The sequence below is a fragment of the Exophiala viscosa genome (assembly GCF_022695815.1).
Source record: "Exophiala viscosa unplaced genomic scaffold EDD37scaffold_3, whole genome shotgun sequence".
NCBI lineage: Eukaryota > Fungi > Ascomycota > Eurotiomycetes > Chaetothyriales > Herpotrichiellaceae > Exophiala > Exophiala viscosa.
Window position 1 is genome coordinate 1,087,113 of NW_026944355.1, and position 16,942 is coordinate 1,104,054.

At 51.4% G+C, this 16,942-nt stretch overlaps 9 protein-coding genes across 9 annotated transcripts; 3 read left to right on the forward strand and 6 right to left on the reverse strand.

Moving 5' to 3' along the window:
* Nucleotides 1–115: 115 nt before the first annotated feature.
* EDD37DRAFT_323222 (uncharacterized protein) lies at nucleotides 116–2,212 on the reverse strand. The gene has a single exon (XM_062811487.1). The coding sequence runs from the start codon at nucleotides 1,856–1,858 to the stop codon at nucleotides 236–238; it is 1,623 nt and encodes a 540-aa protein (XP_062671849.1). The 5' UTR covers nucleotides 1,859–2,212; the 3' UTR covers nucleotides 116–235.
* Nucleotides 2,095–4,774, reverse strand: EDD37DRAFT_323665 (arginine-tRNA-protein transferase). The gene is made up of 11 exons (XM_062811489.1): nucleotides 4,695–4,774; nucleotides 4,278–4,403; nucleotides 4,094–4,141; nucleotides 3,868–4,006; nucleotides 3,703–3,810; nucleotides 3,491–3,652; nucleotides 3,209–3,442; nucleotides 3,060–3,157; nucleotides 2,945–3,010; nucleotides 2,508–2,893; nucleotides 2,095–2,453 (listed from the first exon to the last, which is right to left on the reverse strand). The coding sequence occupies exons 2-11, from the start codon at nucleotides 4,309–4,311 to the stop codon at nucleotides 2,331–2,333; spliced, it is 1,398 nt and encodes a 465-aa protein (XP_062671850.1). The 5' UTR covers nucleotides 4,312–4,403; nucleotides 4,695–4,774; the 3' UTR covers nucleotides 2,095–2,330.
* A 377-nt stretch (nucleotides 4,775–5,151) lies between these two features.
* On the forward strand, nucleotides 5,152–6,344 carry EDD37DRAFT_323699 (NUDIX hydrolase domain-like protein). The gene is made up of 2 exons (XM_062811490.1): nucleotides 5,152–5,402; nucleotides 5,460–6,344. The coding sequence occupies exons 1-2, from the start codon at nucleotides 5,354–5,356 to the stop codon at nucleotides 5,885–5,887; spliced, it is 477 nt and encodes a 158-aa protein (XP_062671851.1). The 5' UTR covers nucleotides 5,152–5,353; the 3' UTR covers nucleotides 5,888–6,344.
* A 587-nt stretch (nucleotides 6,345–6,931) lies between these two features.
* On the reverse strand, nucleotides 6,932–7,267 carry EDD37DRAFT_648415 (uncharacterized protein; the record flags this gene model as incomplete). The annotated part of the gene is made up of 3 exons (XM_062818007.1): nucleotides 6,932–7,039; nucleotides 7,097–7,207; nucleotides 7,259–7,267. The coding sequence occupies 3 exons, from the start codon at nucleotides 7,265–7,267 to the stop codon at nucleotides 6,932–6,934; spliced, it is 228 nt and encodes a 75-aa protein (XP_062671852.1).
* Nucleotides 7,268–8,211: 944 nt separating this feature from the next.
* EDD37DRAFT_648416 (cytochrome c oxidase subunit VIb) lies at nucleotides 8,212–8,666 on the reverse strand (the record flags this gene model as incomplete). The annotated part of the gene is made up of 4 exons (XM_062818008.1): nucleotides 8,212–8,310; nucleotides 8,366–8,447; nucleotides 8,502–8,535; nucleotides 8,594–8,666. The coding sequence occupies 4 exons, from the start codon at nucleotides 8,664–8,666 to the stop codon at nucleotides 8,212–8,214; spliced, it is 288 nt and encodes a 95-aa protein (XP_062671853.1).
* Nucleotides 8,667–8,960: 294 nt separating this feature from the next.
* On the forward strand, nucleotides 8,961–9,448 carry EDD37DRAFT_648417 (uncharacterized protein; the record flags this gene model as incomplete). Its single annotated transcript, XM_062818009.1, has 4 exons — nucleotides 8,961–9,089; nucleotides 9,146–9,161; nucleotides 9,221–9,296; nucleotides 9,355–9,448. The coding sequence occupies 4 exons, from the start codon at nucleotides 8,961–8,963 to the stop codon at nucleotides 9,446–9,448; spliced, it is 315 nt and encodes a 104-aa protein (XP_062671854.1).
* EDD37DRAFT_323843 (peptidylprolyl isomerase) lies at nucleotides 9,421–10,529 on the reverse strand. The gene is made up of 2 exons (XM_062811491.1): nucleotides 10,117–10,529; nucleotides 9,421–10,037 (listed from the first exon to the last, which is right to left on the reverse strand). The coding sequence occupies exons 1-2, from the start codon at nucleotides 10,447–10,449 to the stop codon at nucleotides 9,903–9,905; spliced, it is 468 nt and encodes a 155-aa protein (XP_062671855.1). The 5' UTR covers nucleotides 10,450–10,529; the 3' UTR covers nucleotides 9,421–9,902.
* Nucleotides 10,530–10,533: 4 nt separating this feature from the next.
* EDD37DRAFT_625991 (triacylglycerol lipase) lies at nucleotides 10,534–14,985 on the forward strand. Its single transcript, XM_062816274.1, has 3 exons — nucleotides 10,534–11,049; nucleotides 11,097–14,392; nucleotides 14,444–14,985. The coding sequence occupies exons 1-3, from the start codon at nucleotides 10,841–10,843 to the stop codon at nucleotides 14,785–14,787; spliced, it is 3,849 nt and encodes a 1,282-aa protein (XP_062671856.1). The 5' UTR covers nucleotides 10,534–10,840; the 3' UTR covers nucleotides 14,788–14,985.
* A 1-nt stretch (nucleotide 14,986) lies between these two features.
* Nucleotides 14,987–16,358, reverse strand: EDD37DRAFT_664300 (peroxisomal membrane anchor protein conserved region-domain-containing protein). The gene has a single exon (XM_062819222.1). It carries the CDS (start codon nucleotides 16,247–16,249, stop codon nucleotides 15,080–15,082), a length of 1,170 nt encoding a protein of 389 aa, XP_062671857.1. The 5' UTR covers nucleotides 16,250–16,358; the 3' UTR covers nucleotides 14,987–15,079.
* Between the last annotated feature and the right edge of the window lie 584 nt (nucleotides 16,359–16,942).

Consider the following 16,942-nt stretch of genomic DNA (forward strand, 5'->3'; position numbering starts at 1 on the left):
CAGCAAGGATTAATATGTAGGTATTTAGTGGTGCTTGTCAACATCTTGCAAGTCTGCACGCTGCAACCAGGGTAACGATTGGGTATGGAAAGGCAAGACCACAATCAGCTGCTCTCTGTTGTCTGTCTGAATGTATGTGAAGATGACTTCTACATGCTTGACTTCCGGTGCCTTGAGTTCAGAGCCTAGACAGAATAGAATAACCCTACAGAGGTGAACTTCTCAAGAGCTTGACCTATGCGCCAACTCTGCCCCAGAGTGTCATCAAAGCACTCCCTACACCTAGACCTTCGCACGCGTTTTTTGCGTAGTCGGAGCTCTCGTCCTCGATGTCGAGGTCATGACAGCCAGTCCCAGCGTTGGCCACCTCACTTTGCTTCAATGGCACCCCAGCGTAGGCGTATCTGCTGGCGAATGTCCAACCGAAGCTCCTCACAGTCGACCTCAGTTGTCGAAGCACATTCCTTAAAGCGGAGGATTGGATTGACGAAGCTGTTGAGTTGAGCGCTTTTTCGTTGACAGGTGCATAGCCACCTAATTTCTCGCTGATGTTGACTTTTGTGGGAGCATAACCATCGTTGAAGTCCAAAGACTGTCGTAAGTCTTCGCTTTCGTTGTTGTCTGTCGCATCGTCTTCGCCATCATGCTCGTCGCGTGAATCCTGCAACGCTGCAGCAGAGATTGTCTGCGCAATGGTTGCTATATTTGTCATCGTGCTGGCCGTGTCCAAAGGCACATGAGCCGAGACGGGAACCAAACCGTCAATAATCAGTGCGCTCTCCTCGTAGTATAGGCCCTGCGAGATTGTGTGGCGAAACAGACCCAAGACTTGACCAACCAACCATACCGGGTATCTCAGAGGATTTGCCATTGCATGTGACGCAGCCGAGCAGAAAGGAGCACCACAATCCTCTGCAGGGAGTGGCGTCTTGATGCCTTGAAACTTGTTCACAGGGAAAATTGGTGCCGCTGACAGACGCTTCGCCAACACAACTGGTATTGCAAAGACCTTCAGCGGGCGAGGCATGTTGGCACCACTCGAGGCTTCACTACCACCGCCCGCGTGAAATCCTAGACCGCCTCTGTCCTGGTAGAGTGGTGGTTTTGCAGCTGCTGAGTTTGCTCCAACATCTGTTGTGCTCTCAGTTGTACCATAACCCACAGGTGGCGGCATGGCCAAACCGAACCGCATCAAGTTAGTCAGCGCGACAAAAGCCTTTGCAGGGCGCTTCAGATTTGCAGCGCCAGGCACAGGCAATGCAGCGGTGGCGGCAGTTTGTACTGGGAGAAGAGATCCTCTCATACTAGTTACCACCCCGATGCACGCAGCACCATTCTCGCAACAAGCACCATTTCCAAGCGAATCAGTTGTACAGTACGACCCAGCTGGACAGCAAAGTTGATTCGCAAGGCAAGACGAGCCGCCTGCAACGCATACAGTGCGCTTCACGAGCGATTCGATAGGGTAAGGATGTCCACCTGTGGTTGGTGGAAAAACGTGTGAAGTAGGTAATGGAGATGGTGAGTGGGCTTGATCATGCATGGACGAAGGCGCAATCGTTGGTCTGCTCGGTAGGATTGGCGCAGAGGGAGAATGCGTCTCGAAGGTCAAACTTCCTGCAGTGTCGTGAGTCGAAAGATGGCCTGCAGAGATCTCATGATGCTGTGAGTGACCATAATACTGGCTGGAGCGTCGATGAGGATTGTGGTGGTCGGAGTAAGACTTGTGTCCCAGAACGACTGATCCAGCAGAGATCAAGAACAGCAGAGTGGAAGAAGTCTTCATCTTGTTGGCTCGACTCTTGATGTTTGAGATGGGGTTGCGTGGTATGTGGTAAGCTGCTCGATGAAGCTGCATTTATAGATAAGATAGAATCTGTGGGGGCAGTCATCGCACCATAGGTGGAAGTGACTGACGGGGCGGAGTGAAGTAGGACTCATTGATATACTGCTGGAGCGTAACTGCCTCCGTTTGAAGCCATGGTTTCACTCTTTGACAGCCATATCCAGCCGAATGATGCCGAGCAGTCGCGCGAAAGACGCCAGCAACGCAGTCCGTTCGAAGCAAACACTATGTCTCACGCAGATGGAACAGCCGAGAACTGCGTATTCACGAATGTCCAGAACAGCGAATGACTGTGCTGCGCTCCATACGAACAAATGTTCTCGACTTAGGTCAACTTAAAGGGTTAGATCTGCCCCTGGTGATGTTGATACTCTGAAGCTTCAGCGTCTTCTGCTGACACAGTCCAAGTTGGTTTACCGCTCAACGATTCGGTCTGACATCTTCCCGCTGGGTGGGCCGCAACAGGTGCGTGCTTAAGATGAGCTCAGAACAGTACAAGGGCAGAATTCTGGAGTAATTCGGGGCCAGTCGCGGCGATCATTTCAGCAGCAATACCTTTGATGGACCCGGGATCATCTATTTTCCAATCTTCCCAACCTCGTAGATCCTGCAGCTTTGTTAGTACGATGTCGGGCCGAAAAGGATTTGCGTGGGTAATCACCTCCAGTTCGACCAAAGCATTCCGTACCAGCAGTCGCCAGTGGTCTAAATCAAGGCCTTTCACCTCCTCTTTGGTAAGTACACCAGGAATATCATAATCAAATAATGACCCTTCAGGTATCTCGGCGTCTTCTTCGTCGCTAGGCGCATCGTCGAACTCAAGGTCCTGGTCGTCGTCGTAGGTGTCGGATCTTTCTTTCGTGGTCTCTGGAGCATCTCTTGCATTGGCATTCGCAGCTGGCAACGCTGAAGCTTGGTCTGAATGCTCCTTGATATGTTCACCTGGTGGTCCATATATGCGGTCGTGCGAAAGTGATACATATGTTCTCTTGTCGAGCTCATGTCGGTAGTTTTCATCGAACAGACACCACTCCAGACTCTCAGGATCTGTAGAAGTCTTAGTAGAGCACTAACCTGGACTACTTGCGAATAACTTACCAAGCAGATAGCTTGGCGAAAAGGTACCTTTGTAACGCATCTTGATGCAGGAATGAATATAATAACCTGAATGTCGTTTAGTTTTGGTAAAATCGGAAGCTGAATTCGAGCATACCCATGTAGTAGTACTCATACTTCGCTTCTAGAGCCAGCGCTATTTCGCGAAGTGCACTCATCTTTCCGAAATCCCATTGCTGATATTCGGGGTCATGGCTTGTAGAACAACGTTAGCTGTGAAAGTGGTAGCGACACCAAGGCACTCACAACAAGTACACCGAGCTCACTGCGTGTGGGAGTAAGTCCAGGACTGCGACCGCAACAAGTTTTCCGTCCAGGCGATAACATTGATGGTAAGACCCCAACTTGAGGGTTTTCCCGTCAATCTTGAGTATCTTGCGGTCCAGTCCACTGCAGAGGAAGCGCTTGAAGGCTTTTTCACCCCATCGCGAGATGGGATCTTTGTGTATCTCTACCTGATACTTGATGAAGACCCCATACCTGAGTTACGTCAGTTTTCGATGCCGATCCTCATCCCTTCGTGCTTACTTCTCTTTGCTAAAGCCATCCCCTTCAAGGCTGACCTCGAACCTATGGGCCGGTTCAATAGGCTGTCCGGTCCGCTTGCTGACAGGACGTTTCACATGGTCGTATTCAGCTTTGTGAACAGCAGTCAATAGTTCGAACTTGTCTCGCGTCCGTCGCTTTTCCCTATGAGTGTCAGTGTAAGAGTCTCAATCTCCCAAAGACCTACTCTCTACTTCGAGGACACAGTATGGCAGCTTGTCGCCGATATTCCGGTCCTAGTACGAAATCGTTCCATCGATTCAGGGGCTGACGTTGGTCTTTCTTCGACCTGAATTCTGACGCTTTGAGCCTATCGCCATTAGCATTGTCTTCGGTGACACATGATGACCAATCGATACCGAATTGTATAGTGTGGACAACATGATCGAGGCAGGTCAGGTTTGTAATAGAGTGTGCCTGATCTCCTCCAACCCCTGTCCATCAATTCCTGATAATGATCAACTCTCATATTGTCGCATGATATATAAAATGATGAGCCTGCATGATGCGATAAGCATAAGACAGAAGAAATAGCATCATGGACTTTGTGGCGAGGCTGTGTACAAACAAAAAGGGCTGACCTACTGCCTGTGGCACTCTTGCAATATCCACATGAGTTCTTTCTTTGGTAGCCTGCATATATCAGCATTTAGTAGTCAACGTGACGATGGTCGGGCGCATTTTCGTGGATGGATTAGTCACGCGACAGCTTCGATAATCTCGCAATGGAGGTGTCATGTTTGATGGGCAACTCTTCGACTTGACTCACCTAGAGGCTTCAACAGAGAGATCTCGTTCGTCATGACAGCAGTTGAAGCGATCCTGAGATGCGACGCGGCTCATACGGAAGCAAGGCTGCAAGGGATCATCCGCAAATCCCACACCCGGCGGCGGCCTTATTATAAAGATGGGATAATGTCCGTGACCGGTTCCTTTGAAAAGCAATGTGGTTGCAGGTTGAAGCGAGGAGTGTGATGTCACCTGACTTGATGTGCTGCAAGTCGTGAGAATGACGAGCTCTGATTAGATGTTGACCGGAGAACAAACGGTCATCTCGACCAGAGAGTGGGATATGCACACGACCGTCATGAGCCAGCCAATTGAGGCAGCTTTCGGAGGATGGACCCCTGAAGCACTGGTACGAGAAACCCCCACAGAGGTCAAAGGAGGCGCTCGCGTGAGCAACACAGACGGTGAGGGATGGTGGGAGAAACGGACGTCGGCAGCAGGCGGGGAGGTATCATTTAGACCAGTATAAACGTGAAGTTGAGCACGTGTGTGGACGTCGTGTGCTCCTCGAGGGACCATCAAATGCATGCGAGAGACTGGCAAGGAACCACTGCAGGCAGAGCAGCGAACCAGAGAAGCTGTCAACTGACAAAGATCCCAGTGTGGATGCTCATCCGCCGCTACTGCTTTTCTGCGATGCTCAAGCCTCATGCTCGTGTCCACCCCAAAAACTAGATGCGAATTCAGTTGCGCCAGAAAATCTACAAATTATGGCGGTGCCCATTCTCAGACTGTCCTGCACGTCAACCCTCTTCCCTCAGCCCCGTTCTACACGGGACTGAAGGCACTTGATTCCCATCCTTGCGCTCTATCGCAAAACCCCAGCTGCCATCCACCATCATGGGCCACCTGTGATCCCTTGAGTTTCTCTCCTGCGAGACCGACCGAAGCCACGCCGTACACACCGGAGCAGCTCGAAAGTGTTCCCACGTGCCCTGTTCACCGTCTCTTCGAACGCTCGCTTTTGCTTTACAATACCAGAAACAAACGAGAGAACACCAAGGTCCATCTTTTCTTCAAGTCTGAGGCTGGTCCCTGGACCTGCAAGCTGCCAACATGGCTAAGGACCTGTCTATGACCTCTCGTACTGGCTCTGCCAATCAACGTATGCCCATTGGATAACCTGTCCTTCCCGTTGCTTCTGAGACTGACAGCTCGTCAGGGTACGGCCCGAAGGGTGAGAGGCTGGTGGCTGGCATTGTGCCCTTATCTGCGGACAAGACTAGAGTCCTCCTCATACAGTCCACACGCCGCAACGGCTGGGTTCTTCCCAAAGGCGGCTGGGAACTAGACGAGGCTACAGCTTCTGCAGCTGCTCAGAGAGAAGCTTGGGAAGAAGCAGGTATTATATGCAGAGTCGAAAGAGACCTAGGACACATCCCCGATACGAGACCTACGACTTCCGTTACCAAGAATGCACCCAAGGCCAGCTACCACTTTTTCGAGGCGACCGTCACCGAAGAGAGGGCAGAGTGGCCCGAGAAGCACAAGAGATCGAGACAGTGGTACGCTTATACCCAGGCCGCTCAGCTTTTGCACGCACGACCGGAATTGTTGGAAGCTCTGAGAAGAAGTTCGGTCAAGAAATGAAAGCACCATGACAAACAACATATTCGAATATTGGAATGCCTTGATACGCAGCTTCGGTGCTACATGACAATATGAGATGCATCTCTGATGCTTTCATGCTCTGTTCACTGGTGATTGGTGCCAGGAATGGTCTCCTTGATCTCTGCATTCTAGGTCAGATACTGAATAGTTCCTTCCTGGAAGCACTGCTAGAAACAGTCGCATCAGTGTGAAGAATGCGTCTGTGAAGTAGCAGCATTCCTGTGGTGACCTTGACGTCTTCGGAATCGACCCGTCAAGCAGCAAAAGTCGGCTTGGTCCAGAACGTGAGCCAATGGCATTGGCATCCAACAGCACGATACTGGTATTATGGTCCCTTTTCATCTGAGATTCATGGTGGACATTTCCGTTACCAATCGAACAGATGCCATCATGGTCGCCAGCGACCGGCCTGTGTCGAGCATGCAGGACCAAATCATACCTACCAATGCAACTTGAAGGGCACTATCACGTGGTCACTATGTGTTGTACATTTCATGCACTATTCCTGCAGTCTACTTGCGTCCATGATCCAGAGCAGCAGTTGATCCTTCGATGAACCCATGCGACAAGTTGACCCTCAAACAATATCTATCATCCAGGATGTATAGCGTACGGCTACTATGTGCCGTGATTTCGCAAGCATTGTCTGTGACAGCCGAAGATACTCCGTTACTGGATAATGGCTCTCTCGGGAACGATATCATCCTGAACATGACGTCTGTTGCGATCAAAACTGACGCTGCTGCATTTGATGACAATGCCTAAAAGATTTGATCCTGTACTTATAGGCAGTCAAATCACACGACCGGTGAGGGTATTGCCATGCGTGAGCGACTGTTACACTTGAAACTCGTTTATTGAAGACATCTAGAGCAGGCGCGTATCTGGTGCCATGCTCAATGAAACTAAGAATGTCACAGCAGGTAAGGATGATTCCGTGTGCTCAACCTCAGCCCGTATGCCAGCGGCCCGATGTCTTGGTGCATGCGCTTGCTCGCTGCAACTCAACAAACTGATATCCGTCTACCGCCCAAGCAGACTGTTGACGGTATCTGCACCAAATGTAGCGCCAGCACCCCACACCGCAGCATTTCCGAACTTTGAAAACAACTTCTTCGCGAATTCACCGTGCTTTTCACGATGTTGTCAGCATGGATTGAACACAGGCAGAGAGGTAAAAGGACTTACATGAGCATGCTCTGGGTTCGCAGGATGCTGAGGGTTGCTGGCGTTTCTGTGAGCGTCTTCCAGGATCTTCTTGTCCTCCGCGCTCAGGTTCATGTATTGCTGTTTTGCTTGCTGGTTCGTGTCAGTATAATCGTCGCCATCTTAAAATGTGATACGACATACTTCGGCCATTTTGAGATGATTCTTGATCTTTCGTTGTGATGGGTATCGAAAAAGAGTGCGATGCAATATGTTGAAGCAATGATATAAAAGTTGGTTGATATCATTCAGCTGTGATGTCACTGTACAACCCGTCCCTGCACGTGCGGAATGCGGGAAGTGATGCGAATCGGCAGCAAACGGTTCGTTCGTTATGTGTTGCCGATATTCTGACGACTGTGGCAGAGCAAATGAGCATGGCGAATACGAATCGGATCTGAGTTCATGCTTCCCCTTCACATATATGAGTAAGGACTGACGTTACTACGAGTGGCAGGTGCAAGCATTCTCCATGCGTGTTTATATGTACCATATTAGCCGAAGATCAGGCGCCATTCATGTGTACAATCGACTTCTTCGATAGATCTAATCGCGGGCGCATCTGCAAACAAGGACTATTGGTGATGGACATGTAGTACGTACGTTGTGCGTTCCTGTCGCGGGAAATCTAACACTGCCGCTTGATGCATACCTAATGTGTACCTCGAAGATGCTGCCATGTTGTCCGCACTCGAGTATGCTAAGCATGACATGCAGGCAATTCCCAGCACCAGGCGAGCCATCCTCCATATGACTCCGTTTTGACGATCTTCCGCCATTGCTGTTCGATGGTTGTTTTAGTATAAAAGTAGACGGGAGTCTGATAGATTGAGATCGGCAGGTTCAGTGTTCCCACCCGACACGTATCGACACCATGAAACGAGGTCAGAACATTCGCCAGTGTATAACCTAGGCGTTAGCATTGCGGTTGGAGAGAATAGTGGTTGTGTTCGATGCCCAGGAAGGTTTGCTGCTGCAGAGAGAGAAAGATGCTGGAAGGACGGATGGGAGCTGGTATTCTGTCTATGTACAGTGCTTGCTCCGTCTTTCACTCCCGGAGCGTCGCCTGAATCCACTTCGTCGCCGTCTCTTGCCATCTAATGTTCCAAGTCAACCGGGAAGTTTCCGGCTTCTCGCTGGTCGTTCCACCTAGCAACCCAAGAACTAGGGCAGAGTGATCGGTATGCAAGTAAGAACTGTCACTATCAGCTTTTCTTCTCATTTTGAACGATGCCTGCGTGTCTGCGGTACCTGTCTGCATGGCTTGAAATCCTCTCCCTTCGCTAGTACGCATTTATGATAATCGACATAGTTTTGCCAACAGTGCTTGGTCCTATGGTAACGTTAGTGGGCCCAGAACAGCCGAGAATCGTTCGTGCGAGCGTACTGGTTTTGGTTGGGGAATCGAGCATCGTAACCAGCTGTAAAAGCAGGTCAGTAATAGCTCCAGCGGCGCATTTGAGAAGATTGAAATCGTACCAGTCACGAACTTGAAGGGCTTGGTGACATTTCCTCCGAGCTCCTCGGCATCAGGTGTATCGATCTCGACCATTGTGGATGTAGTGACTGGCGTCTGTAGCTGTAGTAGGACACGTTTGAGTACCCGGGTTGGAAGGAGGCTGCAGCAAACGCGAATTGAAGCTCAAAGATGTCAAGGTCTAGTGTCACCTGAGGGAGGTTCAGTTGCAGTTTCCGCCAAGGCCCGTATGCCTGAATGCTGATTGGTGATCTGCCCATCTCCATCGGCCAGAGCTTCTGAAAGGGCATACGAACTTCGACATCATTGCACCTCAGTGACCTCTTTCAAGCATTGTTCTTCACTCTCCACTCCTTTACCACAACCAAAATGAACACTGCACGACTACTGAGGTTGCAGCCTCTGCGGGCAGCTGCTTTTAGGCAGCCAGCAATACGTCAGGCGGCTCTGAGGCAGAACAGACCATTCCACAACACCCGGACAATGCTCCGATCGAAGGTGAGTTCATGCGAAATGACCGGTTGCTCTGGGTTAGAGACTGATAAATCTTGCAGGAGGACGACCAGAGTGGTGGGTAGCCCTGGTGGGAGAACCATTTCGAGCAACTATCTGACTAGCGATGAATACAGCGCACACCATTACCCAGAGAATTCGCAGCCTCAAGAAGGTTCCTCCGGAGTTGATACCCCTCGGTATCGTCATCCTGTACGTGCCAAAAATATGCCGAAAGACACTGTAAACCATCGCGCTCACACGATTCCAGCTTCGCTCTCTTCGCTGCTGCTTTCGCTATGTCGAAGAAGCTCCTGACGGACAAGACCCTACGTCTGCACCGCAACCCACCGAAAGCTCATTAAGGCGAAGGAGAAGCAAATATGAATATGCAGGAGGTGTAAAACATGGCAACCGAGGCCATATCAGAATTGCCGAGCATGAATTGCAAAATGCAAGGACCTGTATATATCCAGTCAGAATGCCATGAATAGGTCATTGGCATATCTTTGCTTTCCCATGCCCTTTCTTGAAGCGCAGCCTCGCTCGATTTCGCTTTATCTCCCGTACTGAAAGCGCGTCTCTTCTCCCCGGACGCTACAACGCCGTGGCTAGGTCTGTGATGGTACTGGAATGAGGTCTCGGCCTCGGTGCCGGTACTGCAGCGCATGCCTCTGGATTTGCTGAACAAAGCTTCCAATAATCGACTGCGCGTCACGACCATTCCCCTTTGGCGGGGCACACAAGGCTTGTTGTCTGGTTGAACGCTCGAACCCTGAGAACTGAAATCTGCCTTTTGCTTTGAAGGTTCCCCTGGGCTCACTCGGGCTTCGGCCCAGCGACGTCGAGACCTTCAAGTCCTTGCATAGGGTCTTCGGGCCTTTCATTTCTTGACTGCTCTACGGCGGCTTTGTCCTCGTTCGCTGCTGCAGCATACTTGGCCAAATAGTCTTCCTGTGTCGCAAACGTTAGGTACTGACTAAGAGGACGAGAAAAGCAGAAGAAAATAGCAATAGAGGCGGATGAAACGCACTTGTTCCCAGATTGCAGTCGTGCTTCCTAACCCAACTTCTCCCGTTTCCTTTCGATCAGGTTTGGCAAATGCTACTTTGATCACCCGTCCGTAAAGCTCACTCTGGTCCATATTGTCGATGGCTTCTTTCGCATCGACCGCATCTTCGAACTCAACATAGCCGAAGCCGCGATGCAGGTCTGTTGAGGATGGTGCCTCAGGCTTTGGGAGGGTTATATCTGTTATTTCGCCGAATGGAATAAAAGCTTCCGAGAGTGTCGCAGCTGTGACGAGATTGGTGTCCAGTCCCCCAACATACACCGTGCTGTTGGGTCGATTCGAAGTTTCGGCCATGATAGACCTCTTTGTGTATTCAGTTCTGCATGCGACAACTATCTGGTCGCAGCATGGAAATGAAGAATTCCGTAAAAACGAAATCTCGATATCACGTGCCAAGTACTTTGTCTTCAGCGGCGGCCCGCCCGTTAACGCTTCGCTAAGGTCCTGGTGGATGTCAGGGATGACGGCTTGGGCCACACTCATCAATGTATTTGCGGAGTACGGTGTCCAGAAAGTTGCACAGTCCTCACAGGTCCAGAAGTTGCGTACAGTCAACGAAGGACAGTCTGTCCACCAGCATCTCATACTCTCCGTGTTGCCAATCCTTCTCTTCTTGCCCATGACTTACTGATTTTGTCTCTTTCACGCTCCTTGAATTCTATCGTGTTTGGCAATCTCTCCCGTCATGGTGCGTCTGCGAGAGATACCGCGCACCGCCGCGTTCGCGTGGTCTCCTGATGCCACAGCACCTTGGATTGCGACTGGAACAAAATCTGGGGCTGTCGACGTCGATTTCAGTAACGAGACCTGTCTGGAGCTGTGGGATCTCGACCTTGACAATGCTCAACAAGGCCAGGAGTTGCAGCCTTCTGTGACACTTCCAACTGAATCAGGGTAATGTCCAGTCTGTCTGCTGAATCTTCTCTTCTAACATCTGGTAGCTTCCACGACCTCGCCTGGACACCCGCAGAAGAAGGACGCAAGAGAGGGATAATTGCAGGCGCCTTTGACAGTGGGTCTTTGGGTCTATGGGATGCGGAACAGCTCGTCACGAACGCCGTAGGAGCAAGCCTGTTTGACAAGAAGATACATACAGGTGCTATTAAGGCACTGCAATTCAACCCAAAGATACCGAACTTCCTCGCGACCGGTGGCTCAAAAGGTGAACTGTTCATCTCAGACTTGAATCATCTCGACTCTCCTATACGGCTCGGAAGCACAGCCGCCCGTGCGGATGACATCGATTGCTTGGACTGGAACAAGAAAGTGTCCAACATCCTAGTTACAGGCAGCAGTGGAGGTTTTGTGACAGTATGGGACATGAAGACGAGGAAAGAGAGCTTGACGCTCAACAACTACCAGCGGAAACCCGCAAGTGCTATTGCTTGGGATCCCGAAAAGCCTACACGACTGATTACTGCTGTACCATTGGAACAAGAGCCAGTCATATTGGTTTGGGATCTAAGGAACTCGAATGCCCCCGAAAAGATCCTACGAGGACACGAGTCCGGAGTTTTGTCTTTGTCCTGGTGCCCACAGGATCATGATCTTCTGCTATCAGCTGGCAAAGACAACAGGACCATGCTATGGAATCCTCAGACGGGTCAGGCTTATGGAGAGTATCCTGTTGTGACCAACTGGACATTCCAGACGAGGTGGAATCCGCACAACCCAAACATGTTTGCCACTGCATCTTTCGACGGCAAGGTTCAGATACAGTCAGTTCAGAACACAAACCCAAGCAGCGAGCAAACAACACAGAGCCAGGCTGCGGACGGCGAAGACTTTTTCTCGCAAGTCCAGACACAGCCTCAAGCATCTTCCTTTTCGCTTTCCAAAGCTCCTAGATGGCTTGAGCGGCCGGTTTCCGTCTCTTTCGGATTTGGTGGCAGGATTATCAGTGTTCGTCAAGCTGACCCTGGCAAGTCAAGAGCCTCCAAGGTCAGCATCAGCAAATTTGAGGTCGACTCCAGTGTTGGTGACGCAACAGAAAGCTTCGAGAAGGCTATTCAGTCTGGTGATGTAACTTCATTATGCGAGGAGAGAATCGAGTCCGCCAAAACAGATGCCGAGCGAGCAGATTGGAAGATCATTGAAACGTTGGTGTCAAAGAACCCCAGGGCACAAATTGTCAAATATCTCGGCTTCGAAGATACTCCAGAAGAAGCAACGAACGGGGTCAAACAGCAGAACCAGGCTGATGACGAGTCAGGAGAACAGACAGAATCAGTCAACGGTGCCTCAAGACACCGACGCTTTGGATCGATTTGGGCCGGCTCGGCCGATGGAGACTTCCTGTCTGAACTCGCGGCGACTAAGGTTTCAAGGACAAACAATCCCTTCCAGATATATACCGGCTCGGAATCTGAAAGCGACAAGAAGATCACACGAGCTTTGACGTTGGGACAGTTCGATAAAGCTTTGGATGTATGCCTCCAGGAGGACAGAATGTCTGATGCCTTTATGATCGCCATTTGTGGAGGTGAATCTTGCATCAAGAAGGCCCAAGAAGCATACTTTGCAAAACAGTCAGGCGGGCCCAATTACCTTCGCCTTCTCGCATCCATTGTTGGCAAGAATCTTTGGGACACCGTCCATAACGCCGATCTGTCTAATTGGAAAGAGGTCATGGCTACTTTGTGCACGTTTGCAGACGAGCAGGAATTTCCCGACCTATGCGAAGCGCTTGGAGACAGAATTGAAGAGCAGGCAGACGAGCAGTCTTCAGTGGCTCGAAAGGACGCAACCTTCTGCTTCTTGGCTGGCTCCAAGTTGGAGAAGGTGGTCGCTATCTGGATTCAAGAGCTTAAAGAGCATGAAGAAGCCGGAGCCACAGACGCAAACGCGTCGTCTGCATTCTCATTGCATGCTCATGGTCTTCAAGATTTCATCGAGAAGGTCACAATCTTCAGGAAGGTTGTGAACTTCCAAGACAGGGACCTATCAAAGACTGGAGACTGGAAGCTCGAAGCACTGTACAGCAAATATCTAGAATATGCTGATATCGTGGCTGGGTCAGGCCAGTTGGACGTGGCACAACGATACTTGGACCTGCTGCCTGCAAGCTATCCAGGAGCAGATGTTGCAAGGAGCCGGATCCAGCAGGCGAGGAAGAAGCCCGTGGCCCCGTCTGCGAAGGTTCAAACAACTTCGACACCGTCAAGAAATAAGCCACTACCTGGCATGTCTGCCTTCCAACCACCAACGAACACATTCACGCCACCAGCCCCGCAAGCACCTACACAGTTCATCAGCAGTCCTCAGGCGCCGACGCCGTTCGGTGGTGCTCCGGCGCAACCAGCTAACCCGTACGCGCCTCCCGCAGCTGCTGGAGCGCCTGTGAATCCGTATGCTCCAGCTGGTGGATATCAACCTCCACAGCAAATGCGTGTGCCACAAGGTCCTCCGCAGGGTTATGGCTATCCTCAAGCCAATCCGTTCCCTCCTCCTCCACGATTCACACAGTCTCCTGCCGTACCTCCGCCGTCCCAGGACAAGAACATGTCCAACTGGAACGATATTCCTGAAGGATTTGTCAAGCCGCCAACAACATCCAGGAGAGGCACACCCGGTGTCACGAATCAGCCTATTCAGAATCCATACAGTCAAGTGCCCGCTCAACAGCCTTCTCCTCCTGTAGCGCCTCCCTTCAGACCCACCCAACGAGCCTCACCTCTGCCGCCACCACCTAAAGGCTCAGCGCCACCACCCAGAGTCACCTCGCCTTTAGTTGGAGGGCCAACGCAAGCACCCTTTGAGCGGCCTGCTTCGGCGGCTAGCAATGCATACGCACCTCCTGCTGTAACGTCTCCATTGACAGGCCCGAACATCATGTCACCACCGATACCCAGGGGTGCATCTCCTTACAATGCGCCACCTTCACATGGACCCTCAGCACCAAGTCGTTATGCACCCGCGCCAGGTTCACAGCCCAGCGTTGCACCTCAAGGGCGGCCCACTATTGCGCCACCACCGCAAGGCTCATCATTCCAAGCACCAACGCTCGCCAACCCGTATGCACCATCCCAGCCGGCACAACAGCCTAGACCAAGTCCATATGGCGCTCCATCGCAATCTCAAATACCTCAGCAGTCGGCAGCGCCTCCTTTGCCTACTCCTTCACAGCAATTTATCTCCGGGCCTCCTCCAAGCAGCGGCCCACCTCAGCAAGCAGGGCAAGGTGGTGAGCCTGCTGGTCCTCCAAAGCAGGCAGCGCCGCCGCCAGCACGCAAGCCTCGTAAGTGAGAGTCAATGGATGTCTTAAGTCTCAACTGACAGTTACATGTAGCTAAGGGTGACCGTACTCACATTCCGTCATCAGCCCAGCCAATCTTCCAGATCTTGTCTGAAGAGATGGCAAGAGTCAAAGCCCGTGCCCCAGCTTCATTTGAGCCACAGGTCCGCGATACGGAAAAACGACTGGACATCCTATTCGACCATCTCAACAACGAAGATCTGCTGAAGCCAGACACCGTGGCCCAGATTGTCGGTCTGGCAACGGCACTCCAGAACCGCGACTTCCAAACCGCCAGTGAGATCCAGATGGATGTGCACACAAACAAGGTGGAAGAGTGTGGGAACTGGATGGTCGGCGTCAAACGGTTGGTCGGCATGTGTAAAGCTACGCCTTAGGGGGTTTTAGATATCTGACTGCAGCATCGATGCTAATTTCGCTGTTGTCGGATGCTACGCACGAGGACTCTGGACAACGAGATGCTTTAATGCATGTATGTAGGGCTACCGTGCATTGACGGAATATAGAAGCGAAAAATGTGTACGACTTAGTGGTAGATAGAAATACGATGAGACCAAGAAATGCGTCCGACGACATATTATATCTTGCTATCAGACTTGATTACCAATGCAGCGGGTATATGTACGTGGACTGTAGGTCAGTCCTTGTCGACCATCCGTCAATCAATCCTCATCTACCAGTCTGCGCATAAGGCGCTACCGGTCTTGCAGTCGGGAAGTTTCTGGAACTCAGGAAGGCACCCTTCAGCGCCCGAATCTCGGCCCTGAACTTCGCCGTCTCATTGTCCGACGCGGGCTTCCTGCTCTTACTCTTATCGTCGGTATAGCTTGTGAGTGCTGAACCGCCATAGTCGAGCTGGAATGGATTGTAGCTTGCCGAAAGCTTGTCCAGCACGCCCTGGAATTCTGTGACCTGCTCTTTGAGCCGGTCTTCCGAGAAATGTGTATTGGTGGAGGATACTAAGGAGGACAGCGATACGTGAAGGGAACGTAGCCGTGAGGACTGGGAGGTGGTGGGATTTTGTGCTGAGTTCTCGTCGGGGGTCGACAAGCCCGAGTGTGCGGGAGACGTTTGTGTTGCGATGTCCCGGTGGAAGAGCTCGGTTGGGTCTGAGTCGATGGACTCGAGGTCGTCGTCGGGCTTCCGTTGGAGGATGGTGCTACTTGCTATGTATGGGACGTGGGATACTGTGGATTCGAGTTTCGAGTTGAGTTGCTCGAGGTCGGCGATCGCGCTTTCGGCCAGGTCGTGCCGTGCTTGGGAGAGGGTTTCGAGCATCGGCTGAACTATGTACTTGCTCGCTCCGTACGTTAGGGCGGATACGCCAGCGAAGACGTAGGCTGCGTCTACCAGACGCTCGAAAGTGACGAGTGGTGGAGGCTTTTGAGGCTTGAGCAGGAATTCGGGGTATGTGATGATGGGTGGGATGTCTCGTTTGGGGGTGGCTGTTTGAGGTTGTGAGGATCCGGCGGGTGTGGGCGATGTGCTAGCCGGGGCCTCCTGAGGCTCTACTTTGGTGTCTTGTGTGGTATCGTGTACTGTCTTCAATGCTGAAGACGAATCTGGGGAGGATTGTGGTTCAGAGCCCAGCAATTGCTCTATTTGTTCAGGGTTCAGACCCTTTGTTTCGAGATAGGCAACCTTGCGTTCTCGTGGGGCGTCTTGTATCGACTCATCTTCAAGGAACTTGCGTGCTTGGTCGAGTAGAGGGAGGTCTGTGGAGGTGGTCGACTCGGTGTCGGACACAGGTCCACTAGGGAGGATTGGCTGCTGCGCATTGTCGTCTGGTTTGCGCTGCCATACTGGAATTGAAGGTATATTCTTCGAATCCGGAGCCATGCCAAAGGGTCAGAGTGTGCTCGCGTGAGATTGTGCTGGCGTCGTGAGAAATGTTGATGAGCAAGACCGCAAAGTGTAGACGCATGTGAGCAGGTGATGAAGGTTGCGCCTCGGCTCAACGCCGTTGGGCTGGGGAAGACAATAATGGGGCTGAGATCGTAGGCCTCCCTAGCCACGACTGGACGCTATACCGCATTTGAAGGAGCAAGCCACATCCAAAATACCTCTGGCTACGTTTCCATATCGTCAGTGTGTCCCTAATACCGGCAGCTTGATATATCATTACATTAGGGTCTTATTGGACAAACGATATCTACTGAAAATTCCGAAACGAATCAAGCGATAGGTCTGGATGTTGTGCTGCTTCTAAGACGTTCAAGAACGCGTTTGGGAAGAGGGAACAGGGTTTAGGTCACCGCAAAAACCTCACAAGATCAACCGCCGCGCGCAGGAGAGTGGGTTGCCGAGCTAAACGAGCAAGGTCGCCTAGCCGAGCCTGAAAATGACAGATAGAAACCGGCGTGTGCGACGTCAAATCAGTGATGCCACCGACGACAATCCTGAAGAATCAGACACTGGCAGTGGTGAAGACTACGATCCTAGGAAAATCGACTCAATGCGCAGAGCAGGCAGATACGAGTAAGTAAATCACCTTTGTATCGCACTTGTGTTTCTCCTATCCCCAAAAGCACC

Coding starts and splice junctions, on each gene's coding strand:
- EDD37DRAFT_323222 (XM_062811487.1), bottom strand. CDS start 1,858: ATGCAGCTTCATCGAGCAGCTTACCACATACCACGCAACCCCATCTCA.
- EDD37DRAFT_323665 (XM_062811489.1), bottom strand. CDS start 4,311: ATGACGAACGAGATCTCTCTGTTGAAGCCTCTAG. Junction 4,007..4,093: donor TTGCAAGAGTGCCACAGGCA/GTAGGTCAGCCC, acceptor CGCATCATGCAG/GCTCATCATTTTATATATCA. Junction 3,443..3,490: donor GATGGCTTTAGCAAAGAGAA/GTAAGCACGAAG, acceptor GACGTAACTCAG/GTATGGGGTCTTCATCAAGT.
- EDD37DRAFT_323699 (XM_062811490.1), top strand. CDS start 5,354: ATGGCTAAGGACCTGTCTATGACCTCTCGTACTGGCTCTGCCAATCAA. Junction 5,403..5,459: donor TACTGGCTCTGCCAATCAAC/GTATGCCCATTG, acceptor ACAGCTCGTCAG/GGTACGGCCCGAAGGGTGAG.
- EDD37DRAFT_323843 (XM_062811491.1), bottom strand. CDS start 10,449: ATGGCCGAAACTTCGAATCGACCCAACAGCACGGTGTATGTTGGGGGA. Junction 10,038..10,116: donor CGACTGCAATCTGGGAACAA/GTGCGTTTCATC, acceptor TTTGCGACACAG/GAAGACTATTTGGCCAAGTA.
- EDD37DRAFT_625991 (XM_062816274.1), top strand. CDS start 10,841: ATGGTGCGTCTGCGAGAGATACCGCGCACCGCCGCGTTCGCGTGGTCT. Junction 11,050..11,096: donor ACACTTCCAACTGAATCAGG/GTAATGTCCAGT, acceptor AACATCTGGTAG/CTTCCACGACCTCGCCTGGA. Junction 14,393..14,443: donor GCCGCCAGCACGCAAGCCTC/GTAAGTGAGAGT, acceptor AGTTACATGTAG/CTAAGGGTGACCGTACTCAC.
- EDD37DRAFT_664300 (XM_062819222.1), bottom strand. CDS start 16,249: ATGGCTCCGGATTCGAAGAATATACCTTCAATTCCAGTATGGCAGCGC.